The following is a 19,389-nucleotide window of genomic DNA, read 5'->3' as shown; positions in this document are numbered from 1 at the left end:
TCGGGGGGCGGCACAGGTGCCTGGGGGGGCTTGGGAGGGATAGGGGGCTCTGGGGGGGGGGCACAGGAGCCTCTGGGGGTTTTGGGGAGCCCATGGGGGTCTGGGGAGGCATAGGGGCCTTAGTGAGGGGGCCTAGGGGCTTCTGGGGCCTCTGGGGGGGCCATAAGGCTATTTGAGGGCCTGGGGGGGCATAAGGGCCTCTGGAGGGACTTGGCGGGCAGGTGGGGGGTACAGGGGCCTCTGGGGGGGCAGTAGTGTTGCTGGGAAGGGACTTAGGTCCTTTAGGTGAGCTGGGGGGTGCAGTGACTATGCAGGGGCCTTGGCAGCGGCTGGGGGGCTGGTTGGAGGGCACAAGGTCCTCTGGGGGGCTTGGGGGGCATCTGGGGTGGATGGGAGGCACAGGGGCCTCGTGGGGGAGCCCATGGGGGGGCCATGGGGCTGGGGGGGCCATAGGGCAGCTGTGCCCCCAGCCCGTTCCTCTATACTCCCAGTTCCTGCTGGTGGGTCCACAGAGGGCCCAGGTCGAGCCCCCTCCCCAGGTAAGGGGGGGCCCAGGACGGCGGACACGGTAAGGGGGCCGGGGGCGGCACTGACACACACACCCTGTTATAAATTGAGACCACAACGGATCATAATCCAATTAAAATTTTATTAATTATAGCAAGTAGAATATGAGCAAAACCAGCGCTGGACGACAGGGGAGTCTACGCTCCGCCAACTGCCGTCCTGAGCAGTTCAAACAGTCCCTTTTTATACATCTTTACTCCCGTGTTCATGAGGTAGTGGAGGTACTCTGCGCATGCTTCAGTTGTTGTTAGGGGGTCGTTTTCTGCCTTCTGGTGGTCGTTGAGGCCGAAGTAAGAAGTCTTCCTCCTTTGTCCCATACTTGACCCCTCACTCATATGTCCTTATATGGGGTAGTTTGTCCTGTTTCTGTCGGTTCCTGGACATCTGGTGGTTATCTTATCTTGCACAAGCGGTATCTTGTGGCTGTTTATATCTTTTGCTGTCTGACCTTTACATTGGGCCTAACATAAATCTTTATAAACAATACCCTAGTGCATAGTTTCTCACACTGTCTGACCTTTACATTGGGCTTAACATAAATCTTAATAAACAATACCCTAGTCCATAGTTTCTCACACACCCCAAGCCCCCCCCCCGGCACCGCTGTCCCGGGCGGGGGGGCGGGGGGGGGGGCGTGCGAGCGATCCCCCCCCCGGTGCCTCCCCAGCAGCAAACAGCCCGGGGGGGCTGCCCCACCCCCCTGGAGCAGGCAAGTGGTGAGGGGGCGGGGGGGACAGGATGGGGGCTATAGGGGTTAGGAGGGGCTATAGGGGCTATGAGGGAGCAAACCGGGGCTGTAAAGGCTGAGGGGGCAGGGGGGCGGGGGTGCACGGGGGCGCGGGGGGGCAGGTGGTCGGAGGAGGCAGGGGGGCGGGGGACACGGGGGGGGGGCGCACGGAGTGAGCGGGGGGGGCTCTCCGGGCAGGCACAGTTTTGGGGAGGGATGGGGGTGCGGGTGTGGGCAGAGGGGGGCCGGGAGGGGCAGGGGGCTGGAGGGGCAAGACAGGGGCTATAGCGGGGGGGGGAGGGCGGCAGGGCCCACAGGGGCAACCCCCCCCGGGACCGTGGGCATGCCCGTGGCCGGCGGCGGGCCCGGCCCGGCCCCGGCAGGCGGGTTTAATTTCCGGCCACGCGGCGCCCCGGCGCGGCTGCGGCGGTGCGGGGCTTCCCCGGGAGCCTGGAAGGCTTTCGGGCCGGGCCGTGCGGCGGCGCGCTGGGTGAGCGGGCGGGCCCGGGCCTCCCCGTCGGGCAGCGGCCGGCCGGGGGGGACGTGGCGGGCCGGCGCTCGGCCGCGGCAGGGAGCGCCTGGTGCCGGCGGCGGGCGGGCTGAGGCGGGAGGACGGCCCGGGCGCGGCGGGGCTGCCGGCGGTTCTCGTCTCCCCGGCAGTGGCGGTGCTCCGCGGGCTGCTCACGGTGCTGCCTTTTTTTTACTCGGAGCTGCGCCGCTGCCTCAGCGAGGAGGCGAGGAGCGGCGGCGGGGCCCGGGAGGGGGGTCGGCCCGCGGCGCCCTGCCGCCCCCCCGCCGCCTCCGGGTGCCCGGGCAGCCGCCGCAGCTCTGCGCGGGGCTTTGTCTTTCCCCCAGCCGCCGGCCGGGGCCGTGGCAGCGGGCTGGGGCCGCAGGGGCTGCCTTGGGGCCTGCGGTAACGCTGGCGCAGGGGCGCGGCTCAGGAGCCTCTTCAGCCCCTGCGAGCGGGCACGACGAAAAAGAAAGCCGGCGGCGGAAATTCCCCCCCGCCCCCGCGGCTGCTGTCTTTCTGTACAAAGTATTACAAAGGGCAAGCGGGGCTGCTGTCTTTCTGTACAAAGTATTACAAAGGGCAAGCGCGAGGAATTGCTGGTGCCTCGTGGTTACGCAGCCGGGCCTGCTGGGCGCTTGAACCAGCGCGTCCAGTCAGGTAGCGTTATTTTTCTAGTTTGTAAATGAACCTGAGGTTTCAACCCCCTTACATTTCTGTACGGCAGTGTACTTGGTCAGAGAGCTCAGTCGCACTGCCAGAGCTGGCACAGAGTTCCCTTGGGACTCCAGACTTGACTGTCTTGTTGACAGGCTCGAGAGCCTGCTTTGGAAGTCACTTGGCAAGGCACAGCTTTGCCGTGGTTGTGGTACTTGAATTCTGACTGTAGTGCCACTGCCACATGTTAGCCTTTCTCCAGAAGTTACAAAAGCCTTCACGTTTTCACTCTTTAAAAAAACTGAACAGGCAGTATAAATAAAGGAAGCAAGCTGAACTGTAAAAAAAAGAAAATAAAATAAAAATCAGTGAAGCTATCAAGGAACTATGTGTACCCTCTAGAACAGGGGTCCTGAAACTTTTTTAAACAGGGGGCTGGCGTGCAGATGAAGTGGCAGGCAGATTCTGCGGCTGCTTGGTTCCCCCCCAACCCCTGGCGGGGGCGGGGGGGGGATGTTTCTGCAAATACCGGGGGCCGGACTGAGGACCCTGGGGGGCTGTATCTGGCCTGCGGGCCGTAGTTTGAGGACTCCTGCTCTAGAAATTCCGCTAGCTAACATACCAATGGGTGAGATTTGTGCATTTTTCTTGGTGGAAAAATATTTCTGCCCTGTGAGCCCTGAGGATGGCTCTGATAGCAGGGAGAGGCAGTTTCTATCACTGTGCAGAAGGGTGAAGCTTCTGCTTTCCTGGCTGGGTTTGGTAGTGCTGTCAATGGTGATTGTGTGGTTCTACCAAGATCAGTCATTTGAAATGTTGCCACTTGTTATGTATAGTTGGTGGCTCTGGTCTGGTGGGAAGCTAGATCTGCCCTTCATGCTGTGTGAGGCCATCAAGACCATGTGTCAGACTGGTTATGCCTTTACTGGTGGCTATAGACAAATAGAAGATCAGAGGGCAAGCGCTGCTCCTCACATTCACTCTTTCCACCTTTTTGCAGGCTCCATGAGAGAGCACCTAGATGTGTTTGAAGCGTCTGGGAATGAAGGAGACATGGCTTTGCCACCTCCGTCAGGATCTCGGAAGGGGAAAATAGCAAGAGAAGCTACCAAAGCCCCAGCAGAATTGGGACAGGGGAGATGGGAGCCCTCAGTAGGGTTGGACATCTGGGAATTGTGTGCCAGACAAGTACAGAATAAATGCTACATGTGAAGCAAAGACACCGTAAGGTGAGGAGTGTGTGAAGGGCGTGTTTGTATGAGAAAGAGCAGTCTGAAGGCACAAAAGGAAAATTGGTGGAACACAGGGATAAAATAAATGAAAACATAAAGCAAAAGCAAGAAAACAAAAGTAGTAGGTAATGTTTATTTGGAGGGGAGCGTGTGTGTGTGTAAATCCCAAGCCTTAGGAAGAGCCTGAAACGTCTCTAAAAAAACACCCCCAAAAAGGGCAGGCCGGGGGGAGAAAAAAAAGAGACTGATCTAGGAGAAACATGTACGAACAGGGAAAGAACCTGGAAAGGGCATGAGGTTTAACGAAACTTTGAGTTGCCACTAGCAGCAGGGATGTCCACTGTTAGCCTGTACAAATGTGTGATCTAGTAGTGACACGGCCTCTCCTCTTTCTCCTCTCGGTCCCTGTGCTCCCCTAATACATCTGCCTAGTCTGGGCTCTGGTCCTGCCCCATCGCCAGGGTGTTTGTGCTGTGGCCAGGCTGAAGGGTCCTTGGGTTCTATTGTGCTTGTGGCGGTTCGCTGCAGTACAAATAATGGATATAAGCTAATTATTAATGTAAGCTATGTTGTCGTAGGGAGGCTGAGTGGAAGAGGAAATTCACTTATAAAGGTTTTCAAAGGAAGGATTTACCAAAGAGCTTTCTCTGTTGATGTGTTCTGTACCTTGGAAATGGAGACTGACTGTTAAAGAAAACCTCGAGTAAAACAAGAATAAAAGAAAAACAACTGAGAGGTTACTGTGCCATGTGCACACTACTGCCAAACAAAGAACTTCAGACTTGATGACAGAGCTGTATATAAGCTTGCATGATGAAATCTGAAGCTGGATAAACACAGCTTGGTTTTCACTTATAGTTTAGTGCCCGTAATCTGTCCAGCATCATAAAGATCTTAAAGGTGAGCCAAGTTTTACGAGACCTTGGGTGAGTTATAGTTTCTGATGGAAACCATGCAAAAAAAGATGCCAAAGCAGACAAAAGTTAGGGTTCTGACTGTGTTATGCTTCAAGTTTCAGAATTAAAGTCTAAGCTCAAAGTAAAATAAAACTGGGGCACTTCTGGCCAACTAACTGGAGCTGCTGCCTGCTTGCTGCTTTGTTTTGGTTTTTTTTTTTCTTTTTTTGTTTGTTGTTGTTGTTGTGACAATCTGTAGCCTGCCTTTGTGGGTTTTTTTGTACTTCCCACGTTGTCAGAAATGAAAATGGAATACAGATTCTGTTCTGCCTTTTATTTTCTTGTTGACAAACATCTGGAGACTCAGCTTCTATAATAACTGAGCCTTAGCAAGTAGGTCTTGCTCTGCAGTGTCTCTTGGGAGTGGTTATGTTACTGCTGGCTCTGCTCTAGAGGAGGAAGACGGCTCAACTTGTGTTTTCCCGTTGCAGGTGTTGTCCTGGAGAAGGCCATGCATAAGTGCATTCTGAAGCCGTTGAAGAGCCATATTGAAGCGATGTTGAAAGAGTTTCATACTGCAGATGGTTCTTGGAAACAACCGAAGGAAAACCTTCAGGTGGTGCGGCAGAGGAGTCCTCAGGAACTGGGCGTGTTTGTTCCAACACCAGACTACGTGGATGTTGAAAGTTTGTGACCCCGCAGAAAATGTATTCGCCTGAAAAGAAAGTCATACTGCTGCTGAGAGTTTGCAAATTGATTTATACTGTTATGGAGAATAACTCAGGTGTGGTGCTTCTTGTGGTTCAAGGTCATTGTTTTTCTAAACCTGGGGTTGTGTTTTGGTGAAGGAAATGAGACCACCTGATTCTGCAGCTTTGTCTCCTTCGCCTGGAGCTCTTGTAGCATCTCCTTGCCCTTTTGAGAGGGATTCTTCCTCTCTGCTTCCTTCCTGATCTCTCTGCATCTGGCAGCACATCTTACACATTCAGTGTGAAGCAGAGTTGTGAAGCAGATTAAACACCCCCCACCCCCCCCCCACCCCCCCCCCCCAGCCACCAGCTTTGCTTGAGTGTAGGCATTTGAATTTGGCTGTCAGAAAGGCTGTCCTGTAAGCCTAGAATTTGACACTGGTTCTAAATTAGTATTTTCCTGGAAATCGTAATAAAGGATACACCCAGTATCTAGCTGCAGTAATTCAGCAGTGTGTGTGCAATATGACAATTACAAGGGCTCTGTGTCAATGGCTGGGGGAAAGCAGCCCCTGATCCAGTGTTTTGGGTTTGCTGTGCCTCTGAATGTTCTCGTTGGACAATTTCTTTGTGTTTTTGCAAGAGAAATAACATCTATTTCTACACTGTAGCAGGAGTCCCAAAGTGACCTTGAAACCTAGATGGTGAAATGGAACCACAGACCAGTTAAGACCCGCTTGATTAGTCAGCGGCACAGTTAAAACGCTGTGCTGGACAGTATGAATTCATAGGTGCAGCTCTGTTGCCTGATGTCTTATCATACACTGCTGTGGTAGGTCACGAGCTAAGGTGAAGCAATGCTGGTGGTAGTGGAAGATTTTTTTTCTCTAAGAAAGTATAAGCTGCTGCAGGTGGTTGGCAGTTTTCTTTCGAGCGCTGAATCTGCAGCTGGGCTCTGTGCCGATCAGGATGCTTGCTTTCTTTTGAGATTTGAGGTGAATGGTGAAAGCTTGAGGCTGTAAAAGACCCCCAAGCACTTTGGCAAGATTTGGGCAGGAGCTTAGACCTGGTTTATTTCTGTGCAAAATCCTGCATTTTAAAATGGATATAGGAATCTTTGCCCAAAGTGATGTAAACTTTGTTTTTTTCTCCATACTGTATTATCACATTGAGTAAGGTATTCCCAACATGCAAAAGAAAAGTACTGAGAGGCTTCTGGTGAACCATTGTACTGAGGGGCTTGGGCTAAGATGCAGCAAATTGGGTTGTCTTGCTTTGTCGTGTAAAGTTTTAAAACGTGGCGTCGAGCCAGCACCTGTTTCCAGTACCTGCATTGTCCTGTAATCTCAGCCAGGTAACAGTGTAATACCTGGAGGGTACGTCTTAGCTGGTCTGACTTTCAGTATCAGCCCTTCAGTCCTCTGGAGTTTCGCCACAGTTTAAATTGGCTCCCGATCTTGATGTTTCAAGTGACCATCACACCGCTTCTGCAATGAGGACAGTTTGGCCAGCCCCAGAGATCTAGCCACATAGCGTTTTCTAAAGAGAAAGTTTAAATGCGATAAAAGTAAGAGGAACACATACAGACCTAGGTACAGCAGAGCCTCTGTGTGTTGCGTGCTGTCGTTACCGATGATGCTTCACCAGCTAGTTGGGAGTTACGTGAGGCTTTGCTCACTGGTGTTTTTAACGATGCTCCGTGAAGGAAATGTGCAGAGTTTTCATGTAAAATCTAATAGGCTTTTATATGCAGGCTTCTCTGCTGGGTTTCGGACTCAGGAACTGGTCCTTGTGGCTGGATCCTTCCAGAAAGGGGACGTCATCCGTGCATGTATAAAGAAAATGCCCATTGATTTTCTCTTAGCCACTGACAGAAGTGCGGGTGGAGGTCAGGCCAGACTGGCATGGCTGCCTCTTGTGAGTTCACCAGTTGAGCTGACACCAAGGTGAGCCCAGTCTTTAAATTCCCTTGCGTGCTTCAAGGTCTGCATCATCCAATTTGTGCTCGTTAGAAGTACAGGATGAAGCTGGACGCTGCCCACCAAGTGGCAGATGCTGTTCTCCTTGCTGCACATCTGTAACAAGAGGCTCTAGAGTAATACAAACGTACTGGTCAGTAAAGGCAGCAAAATAACGCTTTCCTTTCAAACACCGAAACTGGTTAAAGGGTGTGATTTGTCTATCGCTGCCTGTGTTCTCTTTGACCCAGGGAGGCTGTATGGAGCTGATGACTTCTTGCCTGTGTTGACATATGTGCTGGCCCAGGGTGATACGCTGGAGCTGGATACTGAAACTGAATACGTGGTGGAATTGCTGGATCCATCTTTGCTGCATGGAGAAGGTAATCAACTTATTTCTATTAGAACTGTGTGAAGGGCTGGGGAAGGGGGATTCTTCCTCACCTCGTTTGAGTAGAAACCCTTTTGACGGAGTCATGTAGTCGGTGATGTCGGTAGTGTAACAAGAGAACCTCTTAATTATTTCCACCTTAGAATAAGGGAAGGCTGGTTAGCTTGCAGAGTTACAGCCCCAAGTGACCTGGGAATCTACCGACGTATATACTGCCTTAGGAGGGAGTATGTTGTTTTCCGCCAAGAAGGAGGAGGCGTCCTGACTTAGCAAGCAAACATAGGCTGTGCAGGTGCCAGCTGTGGTTATCCTCCTGTGCCTGAAAATGTCCCGAGAGTATGTATGGGTCTGCAGCGTTCAATTGAGTGGTGAGACCTGGAGTGGGACCCGGGTTAGGTGCTTGGTAAAAACTTCTGGGGGAATTCTCTGCCCCTCTGGGGAAAGTGCTTTTGAGAATGTTGCCCCCCTTAATGATGCTGGTTTATGCCCGATACTTGCTTCTCACAGAGTATTTTTATGAGGCCTAGGAATATGTTTCTTAAGGCGCTCTTGAACGATGGCTGAAGTCCGCTCGAGGCAAGGAAATCTCCCTCCTTTGTTTTCACGGTGGTGGTTTTAACAAAGAGGTATTCTGCCAGCCCTTGGTAGGCCCCAGAATCTATCAGTTTATGAGGAAGTTTCAAAGGTTCTTGTGACCAAGCTCAGCTGTGAGTTTTAAGTATAGGTGTATATGTCCCATTTCTGCCATCTCTTGGGTTGCTGAAATTGCTGTATCCTTTTACATGCCGATATGCATGACAGAATTGTGTTGGGTTTCCTCCGGTTCAGTACTAGTCTGTTCCCTGCTTTGTGTGCAGAGTGCATCGTTCGGGAATCCTAGGACAGAAAGTACTTGAGATGTGAAGCTGGAGATCATTAACACGCTTGAAAGGCAGAAATATTTACTGGGCTGTTAAGTCGTGTCGTTTTTAATGTAGCAAAAGTCGTTCATCTATTGGCTGGCCCTGTCTGTGGCACTAGTTAAACTGTACGGTGCAGGAAAAATTGTTTAGTGCTTTGGGGTTGTGTGGTTCAAAGGTAAATGTATTGTCCAGTTTGTCTGGTGGGTCTTGCGTGTCTTCCACGTATTGACCTCGTCACAGAGCTGAAAGCGAGAGGATGCTGTCGGTAATACAGAAAGCACTACTGTGAGCATAGACTGCATCTCTGAATGACTCCACAAATAGACCGTGCTGCCTCTTGATTGAACGCTCCCACTCAAATAGTTTACTTAAAGAGCAAGAGAAATAAATGATACCCTGTCTTTTGTTTCTCCTGGTTGCTGAGGACTGTTGCCCCCTGTTGAGAGTCCTTTTCCTTTGTGACCTGCAGCTCCTTTTGTACATCGGCAACTCTGTTGTGGCTGTACTTTGTTCTCCACTCATGTAATAAAGGTGAAGTCTGGAGAGCCGTACACGCTGCCTCCCGAACTAGTTGGACGTAGTGTTGGACCTAGGTGAACAAACACAGCCTGCCTTTTAAAAACAAAAGCAAAACCTTTGGGATGCTTCCAGGTACAAATCACACTCTCGGTCATTGCTTTGTTGCCGCTAAGGGAGTCACTTTTAAGTTCCTGAACAGTGGTAGATGGTCTTTTATGTCGTTTAAACAGCTGTGTTTGTTTGATACCCGCTTGAAGCTCAGGAAGAAAACAAATTGCTGCTTGGAAACTGTTTGGAAGAAAACTCACGTTCCACCTTTGTAAAAACACTCAGGAGTAAAGGAGTGACACTGGTCCTTTAAATAACCGGCCACCCCCAGCGCTAGCGGACCCAGAGGTAGATACTATTGCACCCCTTGGTAATATGGAGCCCAGGCAACCACTGCATGCCTCTTAGCAGCTGAGAACACACCGTCCAGTATTTTGCAGGCCAGTAAGCTGTTTTTCTTTACGTATAAATATTTTGGCCATAGAATGCAGTGACTTCCGTGTACGTGTGCGTCTGTTTATTAAAAAAAACCCAGAAATCATTTGTACTTTTGACTGTGACCAGTTGGAACTGGCATGGTGTTTGTGACCACTCTGAATTGTTCTTCCCCTGCTGTCCTTCCCAGGAGGCTATAGGGGCTTATGGAGCACTTTTGCTGATCAAGAACTTCCAGGAAGACCAGGCTGCCCAGCTGCTGAGTTCAGAAGCTAGAGATACTCTCCGGCAATGTCACAAGAGGAGGATAACTAACAGAACAATGCCTTCAGTTGATGATTTTCAGGTAGAGCTTCAGGCTGAAGAGAAACCCCCCCCAGGGGATGGTTGTTTTGTTGGAAATCTCCATTTGAGAAGTATGATTCATAATGATTTCCTTGGGGCCACGAGTGGTGTGAAGCAGTGCTGAGAAGATGGCTGGTAAATTTGCCTCTGTTTCAAAGTCTTTCCACTTCATAACAGAGTGTGGTTATGATGGTATAAAGGAAACACTAAATAATGGAGCTTTCCCACTGTCCTTTGTATTTAAGTCGTGCGGAGCGAGGACAGACCAAATTGTATTTTAGATTCAGCTGCTTTGTACGCTTTGCTGTTAAAAAGAACAAACCCAGATTTCCAGTGGTATAAATCAGCCCAACTCCCCAGTAGCGATTGGTGGCTTACCGTGGGTAATAGAGGGGAGACCTGGCAGAAAAGCTTGCCTACAATTCGAAAGTTTAAGCAAGGAGTAGAGTTCTATACTGTGGATGTCTTCATGTTTGTGGTTTGTTTTGTGGGTTTTTTTCTCCCCCCTCCCATTTCTTACTGCTCTTTCAGAGTAGGGCAGTAACTCCAACTGAAGAATAACAAAACAGTCGGGATTACTTTATCTTTTAAAACCAAGCCTGCATGCCTTTCATGTAGGAAAAGATTGTTACATAGATAGGCATGCTGTTGTCTGTCCAGATGCATCAGTTTGCGAACTGAAGCAAGGAGGATGTTGGAATCGAGAAGAAAGGATTTACTCCTTTGTGTCCTGTTGTTTACAGTTCATACCACAGTGTAACGTTGCTGGAGAGGCTAACGACAACCGTCAATAAGTTATGATGTAGCTAAGAGCTTGATAAATGAAGGTACGGGGTCATCAGGAGGTAATTAAACCTTTCACTTGCGGCTCCTTCTGCTTTATCAGTGTCCGTGCAAACAGCCACGGCACATCACTGAACAGGAAGGAGCTGGGAAAAGCAGCAGTCTCCCACAATTTGCCTCTCTTAGGAAGAGGAGAGCTGACGAACAGAAATTCGAAACTGTGGCCAGTGCACAAAGCTAGTCCATCTTACTGGGATCCATTTTATATTCTGCTTACCTGTAGTTAGGTGTCACATTCAAGTAGCTTGAGTCTTTGTTCTTTCTAGCAAAATATTACACTTAATAGGAAAATTAATCACCTTTGTATTTCTGCTGGATGACTAAATGACAGAAGATTTTTTTCAGCAGGATCTTGTATTCAGTTTCACCTTCTCTTCCTCAGCAACTGAACTTCAGCCAAGCTACCTGTACAGCTGGACGCTGTGCTGGATGCTGGAAGATGCAGGGGAGCACGGGAAGAGCTGGCACCAGGTGTGTCCAGGGCTGCTCCTTTGTTGACTCTTTGAAAGAGAGCCTCAAATCAGTAAGGTCGCTCCACTTCCAGGCTAGGCTTGGCACAAATTCAAGCACTTTGCTGCCTGCCCAGAATGCCAGTTTTCCATCTCCTTTCTCCACATCTGCAGTCCTGAAACGAAGCACCTTCCCTACAAGGAATGTGTAACACAGCTTCAGCTCAGCTCATCTTTCCCACATTGAACCAGGATGTGGTTGCTACATGTCTGTGGTGCTGTCTCACAGCCTTACCACCAGCTCTTGGGTCCTGGAAAGGCCTTCATCCTCCCTCCCTCAAAAGGATGGAAAAGCAAAAAATCCGGTATTTTGATGATGATGAAATACAACTTGCTGATACTGCATAAAGAATCTTGATACTTACTATATGAGTTACAGGCATTTGCACAAACTTCAGCCTCTCCTTGAAGCAATCCTGTCCATCTAGAAGCATCGAAAAACAAGTCTTCTGTGTGTTAACTACGTTAGAAATTGAAACTGTAGTGTGCTTTGCCTTATTTAGAGCTGATTTGATTTTATGTATTTATTTTAGTTGTCTTCACACCGGCTAACAAAAATGGATTAGTTCTGCTCAGTCCTAATGGTTTAAAAGCTGTTGCAAAGTTCCAGTGTTTCAGTCTGCAAGCTATCAAAAGTTTATTAAAAACCCAGAGTGCTCTTTGGAACCGAAGTCATATGAGCATTCTTCTCAGTCTTAGCTTTTAACAGCTTGTTCTTAGGAAATGTACATTTTTGCCATTGTGATTTAGCATGCTTAATTTATTCAGCGTACAAACATAAGTACCAGCTCAGTAAATAAACAGGTCTTTCTTACTGTCATTTTTTCCATCTCCTTTCATTTTACTGCTTTTAGTTTCTAATTGCAGTTAGTTTCTTTGCAAAAAAGCACGTGATGGCAGGCTGCTTTGCTCATGGGTCCAAAAGTGTTTTGTGGTTGGGTGGTTTTTTTTCCAGTTGCTTGCTATTTTACTTTTTAAATACTTTTTGAAAGGTAGAACTGCGTTTCCTTGTAGGGCTTGTTTAGAATTCATCTATGTTATCAGTTGTGCACATGTGTGAATTTCAGCAGAGAAAAAAGATCCAGCTTTTGCCTCATGATCATACGGATTTACTTCAATGTTGCACAGTAAATTTTCTTTCTGCCTCCCTGTTAGATGAAATTTGGTTACATCAGGCTCAGACACCAAGTTGCCATCATGTCCTGCATGAAAATGGATTGCCTTTTGCATGCTGCAGCATAAAGAGTGTGAATGGTTTATCGTGCAGCAACCTGTGGATCAACACCCTTGTGTGTTGCTGGCAGAGGGTTGGGTTTTTTTCTTTTTCCTTCTGATGAACATATTGTCTGAAGCTTCTCTTCAATAGTATTGACCCAGCAGTTGCAGCATCATCTCTTGGGTGTGCTGCCTCTGATGTTTATTTTGCTTCACAGCATTTAGTTTCCTAGTAAGGCCAAACACCAAGTCCCGTTAAAACCACTGGCGTTTTCAATGGGGCTTTAAGACTGCTATCTGTTTGTTCGTAATTGCAGGGTTAGAATGTGAGCCAAGGAAAGGAGGATGTCAGCTTATGAATTTCTGTTATGCCTGCCACAGTCTTACCACCAACATCAATTCGCAAGGTGGCTGTAATGTACAGTAATCACTGGTGCGTGTTTCACAACTAGAACATAGAGAGGCTTGCTGTTTGTTGCTGAGCTTCCTGTTTTCAGAGGATGAGGTTTGGAGGTTTTGTTTCTGATGTCTGTTTTCTCATTCTACAGAACTGCCTTCGTGTTGCATTCCAGGAAGTTAACGGTGCATGTACAGGGAAGACCTTACTAGTAAGACCCTATATCACTACCGCAGATGTATGTCAGCTTTGTGCTGAAAAGTTTATGGAGTGGACGATCCAGAAGAATACAGCCTGTTTCTTTTTGTTGATGACACCCGGCAGCAACTGACAGAAGGTACCTACCCTCAGAAGATTAAGACAGTTGCACAGCCGCCCGCAACCCAAGGTCTTTCGCTTTGTCTACAAGCGCATTAACAGTGATCCATATGGTGCCATTTTTCAAAACAATGATGAGTCAGCTTCTGAAAACCAGCAACTCCTTTAATTTCTGTTCCTTGTTAACTCTTGAAAACATCTTTGTTGGCTGCCTGCCTTAGGAGCTAAAACAAGTCTTAAACCATAAATACCTAGTTAAACATGCGCATTGCGTACAAAACCCTGTGTAAACCGTGCGTATGGCCAGTTATACAGAGCGTTCCACCAGCGTGTTTGAGCCAACAGCCCATGGGGCTGAATTTCTTGTACCACAGACTCTTTTGAAGCGTATTATACCGTGGCCCTTTGCAGGTCTCTTGCTGTAGCATGCAAAAGTGTATTTTCTTGCACTCACCCTATAGCCGAATGTCATTTTGATTCAAGTATATGTATGCTAAGACAAGTGTTTCAGTAAACCGGCTGGTATGAGCTCGGTTTCACCAGCATGAGTTTGACAAGACTGTCCGATGCAGCGGATCAGTTAACTCCTCATTACTTGGATGATTGCATCCTTTCCTAACTTTTTTAATTACAGAGATTCGCCATGTTTTTACACGTGTGTGTGTGTGTGTGTGTGTATATATGTATTTGTTCCTTCCAGTTCTTTTTATTCCCCTTCTTTTGGGGGGGTTTGGGAAGGTGGGCACAGAACGGAAGTCTTTGTGGGGACCCAGGAAATGAAGTGTTTAACGGTAAAGCTTAAAGCATTTGCTGTACGGAAGGTTTCTCTGTACCCACCGCATCAGCTGCTTATTTAGCCGTGCCTGATGTTTATAAGAGTGCCCTGTGGAAGTCTGCATGTTCATGAATGAGCTAACAGTAGCTTGGCTCTGTGTAGAAAGGAGAGGAACTATGAAGCACATATACCCATCCCGGCTTTTATTTTTTATTTTTCCTTCAACGTCCAGTGTTTCCAGGGCCTTTGCTTTCTCTTGCCACATTGGCAAAGCTTCCCAAGCTCTATTGCCCCATAGTCACGAAAGGTCTTCAGTAATTGCTGGGATGGTGAGTGAGTTTTGGGCTTCTAGCCCTCCATTCCTTCGGTCGTGAATTCCACTCAGTTAAAGACTCAAGAGAATTGCTTAAAACTTGCATTTGGCAGTCACGCCTCAAACAGTGAATTTGTGGAGATCCATTTATTTATTTACACTAACGAAGAAAAAACTGTAATACTGCATCAAAGTGAAACTTAGTGGCTGCTGAATCACTGAGTAATAGCGTAGAGTCGCTGCTTAAGCCTTTACCACAGTCATTGCAATGTTTGTTTGTAGACTGCTTGGGTTTTTGTAAAGTCGTGTGGCTGCGTGTGGTGCATTCTTCCCAAGGTGCTCCTTACTGCTCTGATACTCTCTCTGTATGTTCGCAGTACCGGGTAAGGCGGAAGGCTCTGTGGCTGGGGAAGAGTGGCTTGGACGTGTTACTGCGCTCTCTGTTGCACCAGAATTTCAACGGCTGGGTTTGGCTGCTAAATTGATGGAACTACTGGGAGAAATTTCAGAAGTGTGAGTACCATGCTTATCTTTAATCTTCTGAAAGTAACCTCTCAACTGACATGGCTTAGGTATTTGACTTGCATGGAAGAGACCCAGAATCTTGCTTTAAGTAGTGTTCTGATTCGCTGAGGATTCCCTGTAATTAGAGAACAAGACTAAAAATACCGTGTGGCGGCGTAAGATCTCAGGGTTTCTATGAAAGCTAACTTTCCGGAATGAGTAGGGTGTAGCCTGAATTCCAATAGAGATACTGTATAAAAAAAGGTCCTTGTCTTGACAGCGAGAGAGTTTCATGGAGGGTCAACACTTTCCCGTAGGGTCTCCAGCGTGCTTGTTCAGTGATCGTGAGCTTTTTGCAGTTCCTGCAGGCAGCCTTGGAACCAATTCTGTATGGCAGACAGTACCTTAGCTTGCTTTTTGTCATGCTTGGCTGCTTGTACTTGCTGAAAATTTAATTGAGCATCAAATGAACCCACAGGGAAATGTCCTGAACTCATGGTGGTAGGGCAACCCCATTGTAATCGGTAAAATGGGAAAATTGCACATTTTGAGGAATCTGCCTTGTGAGGAGAAGGGCTGCCTTGTGTTAGGTGACTGAACTTTGTGACCTGTTCTGCCACTGCCCCCTGCCACACACATTGAAGGAGGCAGTCCCTAAGCCAATGCAATTGAAAATGTGGATTTTTAGGTATTTTTTTTTTTTTTATGAAAGATTTCTTATGTGTATATGAGACCTGTGTGAGTGCTTAGCTTGACCTGTTCTTTCTGTTCATAATTTTGAACCCACGGGCTGGTATAAAAGAATGGTGATGTGACAAAAATAGAATAAAATCTGAATTTAGACCGGATTTGTCCCTTGGGAAAGGAGTGCACCTGTTACTGCCGTGTGAAAGGTGTTTGATTAGCATATGACATCGTCAGACCTGCTCTTGGTCGGATTACAAGTTACGGGCTATTTAGCAATACATTCACCTGCTATTCCTTACTGTGGTTTTTCTTTGGTTTTATGTTTCCAAAGAAAGGGTGGATTTTTCGTCGATCTCTTTGTGAGCGTATCAAATCGGGTTGCAGTAAATATGTATAAGCAGCTCGGCTCCCGTGTGTACCGGACAGTATCGGAGCGCTACTCTGCTAGCAGCGGAGAGCCAGATGAAGATGCTTACGGTAAGTGGTTGTTGTGCCTTAAGTTGAATGGAAAGGTTCTTGTGTTGAGGGTTCCTGGGCCTGTACAAGTTCAGATAGTCGTTGATGAACAGGATTCTGTATACTGCTTTAGATAGCTTTTCCTACTGAAGAGGACATCAGTTATGAGACTTGATTGCAGGAAGCGGAATGAAGCTGCGTCAGGGGAAGTTCAGGTTGGACGTTAGGAAGATCTTACCCACTGAAAGGGCGTTCAGTCAGGGCACTAAACCTGTCAGGAGCTTAGGGAGCATCTGGATGGTGCTTTCAGTCATACGGTTTAGTTTCAGGTAGTCCCACAAGGAGCATGGAGTTGGACTTGATGATCCTTATGGGTCACTTGCAACTCAAGATATTCTAGGATTCTAGGAAATCTTCTTGAAAAAGGATCTTAATGTAATAGAGAAGTCACTTAATGTGGCTTTGTGCAATGACTGTCTTTTATAATAGCATTGTTTTCTTTTGCCATAGATACGAGGAAAGCTCTTTGCAGAGATACAGAGAAGAAATCAATTATACCTCTGCCTCATCCTGTGAGACCAGAAGACAATGAGTAACTGTAAACTGTGATTCTCAGACAACCTAGTGTCAGTTTCCTTCTCCCCAAAGCCCCCAAGAGCTCTACAGAGGAGAAATATTAGGCTCAATGTTTTTCCCCGTGAAATACCAAAAAGCAACGTTGAGAAGCTTCCCAACGCTGCTTCTGTCGGTATTGGCTGCATATTCGTGCTCTTACCCTATTGTTCTTCCTTTCGAACCGTGGCACTCTGGAGACTATTAAAATGGAATTGCTTCCTGTATGGTGGTGTCATGGTTTTCCTTCTCGGCCACAAAACAGTCCCCTCACTTTGTCACTCTCACGGAGCCCTGCTCCGAAACTGAAAACGCCTGGCCGCTGCTCCCACACAGAAGGTGCCAGGAAGGAGTTCTGTTGCTGGCTCTCGCCTTCGCTTCGCAGCCATATAAGTGCTGCGACAAAACCTGGGCTCCGTTCTTTCTGAGCCACAAAACCAGAAATTGGGTACATCACAATACACTCTCCAGAACTCAGAGGTCTCTGTTTCTCTGTGCCTTTTACTTCCCTCATTCCCTAATTTAATTCTTGGATCCATCTGTCCCTTCACAGTCTGTCTGGATGTCATGGATGCTGTTACGTAGAGGCATTGACCAGGCACTTAGTTCCAACACAGGTTTCTGTCACTGTCTTCCCTGGAATTTCTTGGAGAAGAGTGCAGAGGAGTGAAGGCAGAAGGTTGATGAGCATTGATAACATGCAGCTGTGACCTTGCCTCCAAGGCAGTGGGTTGAGGGACGTGGATGATGAGCAGCTGTAGCTCGTTCCCATGAAGTAGTTAAATAGCCCTGAGGAGTGTGGGAGAGGGGGTTGGATGGAGGGGGAGGGGTGTGGTCTGGCCTCTGGAGTAAGGAGAAACAGCACAGACAGCAGAATCTGACTGAGGGTAAAAGCCTTGTTGCAGCCTGATAGCTTGCTTGTGCTGCAGCAGCGGCTGCCCCGTGTGAGGCTGCCTGAGTTGGGCTCCAGCTACCGCAACTGGCGCCCAGCGTAGCTGGGACAAGCGGGAGAACCTGCGACCCTTAACAGACATGGTGAGAGGCGAGCCGTTGCAGCTAATCGATACGGGTGTGTTGCGATATTTGTTGTCTGTCTTAACTCGGATCGCAACTGAAGAGGACGTGTATTACTTGTGCTCGTAACAATCTCCAGGCAGGGTGTTTTCTTTTATTACAGTCCCGGGCATGCAGGCTTTTGCTGCTATTCTGGTTTTGCTGTTCTCCTTAAGTGCCCAGTGAGGTTTGCTCTAGTATCAGCCATGGCAGTTAATGTTCTCTCGCTCACCTGTTGTGTTTTTAGCACCGGTTTCTGTGGGCGCAAGGGGTCCATTTCAGATCTTTGAGTCACCGCGTCGTGCCGTTGGGGCTTTTCCATTGGCGAACTGCTGCTGTAATTCCCTAAGGGGCTTCCTAGGTCAGGAGGTAGCGGATGGGAGCAGGTTGCCACCCTGGGTCAGTGGTGAGTGCTGGCATGTATCATCTGACCTAGAGCTGATGTCTGTCACCACTTTAGCTGTGGAATGACTCTGAGACCCAGGGAACTCTGGTTCCCTTAAGCTGCAACCTTGGAGCTTTTCCAAGCAGTGGATGAAATTCCTGTCACAGGCTCTAAGGCACCTTAAGGAGAAGGGGGCACAGTCTGAGTTTTCCCCCATGTAGGCGCCAGGGAGGTACAGTTCTGAGCTTAGTACTGGCCGCTACTGGGAGACGCTTTCAAGTGATCTGAGTGCAGCTCTGGCGACCCAAAGCTGGACAGGGTTGGCAAATGCTGATGTAGAGTTTTGGTGGTAAACTTGACCAGCCTGTCTTAACGAGCAGGCATGTTCTGTGTTCGCAAGCACCGTTTAGTCCCGCCTAGGCATCCCGAAAGTTTGAAGGGCCGCGGTCACGTCTTCCCTGGGTCACACACAATGAACGGTTGCCTGTGCAGAGTTGCTTTTTAAGGAGCAGGCTGTGGTTCTATTTTCTCTGTTTGGCTTTGCATTTGGGAAATAATGTAACAGCTACAGCTCAACTGAAGGAGCACGATACCTGACGTGGCAGAGAAGGAGGTGCGTTTTACTAATTTTTTGGTGTGCATCAGTTTGACCCCAAAATGACATTGTGTCAAAGCTTGTGGCCAGGTTCCGCTGTAGATGTTGACTTGGGGTATGAGTGGCTCCAGGTGTGCTTTAGGAGAGCTCTGTTGGTGTAGGTGTGCTGAGCAACTGCTCTGCTGTGTGTGCAGCTGTTCTGGTTTGGCTTCCTGGTGTGAGCATGCAAAAGAAAACTCGCAAGTGTGGTCAGCCTTGCCGTAAAATCAGAATGCTTTCTGCTGCTGCCTGGATATCCGAGAGCCTCCTGAACGTTTCAGGCAGGCAAGAGATGTGCTCCAGTACATCTGAGAGTCCACAGCTCTGCAGTTCCCTAGAGGGGCACTCACTACAGGTAAGGCTGTAAGATGGCAGAGCTCTCTGCAAGTGACACTGACGGAGTTTCTTTGGGTATATATTTGGATACATGTGCGAGCTGAAAAGCTGTTGTTTGCTTTCCTGCTCAGTAAGCACAGATCACTTGGGTGGTCATGGACACTTGTCATTTACTGAGGAAGTTTCCACCCGTTGCATGGAAAGGGAAAGGGTTCAGAGGCACTGTTTAGGGTTTGGGGTTTTTTTGTTTGTTGTAAAACCTGGAGGTTTAGCATTTTGTTCTGTGTTGTCGGTTAAAGAAAAAGTATTTTGAATTCAGAAATGTAAAGTGCTGAAGCAGCTAAGTGGCAGAACCAGGCCTCGTTCCTAGTGTAGCCATAATCCAAGGCTGGTTTAAAGCCCAGCCCAGTTACGTCAGTGGGAGAACAGAGAAACAACAGATGATCGAGTTGTGTACACAGGTGCTCTCAAACTCAGG

At 48.3% G+C, this 19,389-nt stretch overlaps 1 protein-coding gene and 1 non-coding gene across 6 annotated transcripts; both read left to right on the top strand.

The window, feature by feature from the left end:
• Window positions 1–11,197: 11,197 nt before the first annotated feature.
• LOC129784211 (N-alpha-acetyltransferase 20-like) lies at window positions 11,198–16,812 on the top strand. Of its 5 annotated transcripts, none has more exons than XR_008746666.1 (4): window positions 11,198–11,531; window positions 12,759–13,175; window positions 14,622–14,757; window positions 15,771–16,029. XR_008746666.1 is itself a non-coding variant. In XM_055800708.1 (4 exons), the coding sequence occupies exons 1-4, from the start codon at window positions 13,028–13,030 to the stop codon at window positions 16,485–16,487; spliced, it is 390 nt and encodes a 129-aa protein (XP_055656683.1). In that variant the 5' UTR covers window positions 12,434–13,027; the 3' UTR covers window positions 16,488–16,812. The 5 variants fall into 5 exon arrangements, 2 of the variants coding, with proteins under 2 accessions (XP_055656683.1, XP_055656682.1); XM_055800708.1 differs by lacking the exon at window positions 11,198–11,531 and adding an exon at window positions 16,402–16,812 and having other exon boundaries at window positions 12,434–13,049; window positions 15,767–15,912; XR_008746665.1 differs by lacking the exons at window positions 11,198–11,531; window positions 15,771–16,029 and adding an exon at window positions 16,402–16,517 and having other exon boundaries at window positions 12,434–13,175.
• A 1,142-nt stretch (window positions 16,813–17,954) lies between these two features.
• LOC129784253 (small nucleolar RNA SNORD45) lies at window positions 17,955–18,039 on the top strand. Its single transcript, XR_008746725.1, has one exon. It is a non-coding gene; the product is annotated as a small nucleolar RNA SNORD45 (small nucleolar RNA).
• Window positions 18,040–19,389: the final 1,350 nt, after the last annotated feature.

Source organism: Falco peregrinus, chromosome 3 (genome assembly GCF_023634155.1).
Source record: "Falco peregrinus isolate bFalPer1 chromosome 3, bFalPer1.pri, whole genome shotgun sequence".
Lineage (NCBI taxonomy): Eukaryota > Metazoa > Chordata > Aves > Falconiformes > Falconidae > Falco > Falco peregrinus.
This window is presented reverse-complemented; position numbering and strand designations above follow the sequence as displayed.

What these genes read in the sequence shown, in the direction of transcription:
- LOC129784211 (XM_055800707.1), top strand. Translation starts at nt 13,028, where the DNA reads ATGTACAGGGAAGACCTTACTA. An exon ending in GTACAGGGAAGACCTTACTA is followed by an intron (nt 13,050 to 14,621) that starts GTAAGACCCTAT and finishes GTATGTTCGCAG; the next exon opens with TACCGGGTAAGGCGGAAGGC. An exon ending in CTGGGAGAAATTTCAGAAGT is followed by an intron (nt 14,758 to 15,766) that starts GTGAGTACCATG and finishes ATGTTTCCAAAG; the next exon opens with AAAGGGTGGATTTTTCGTCG.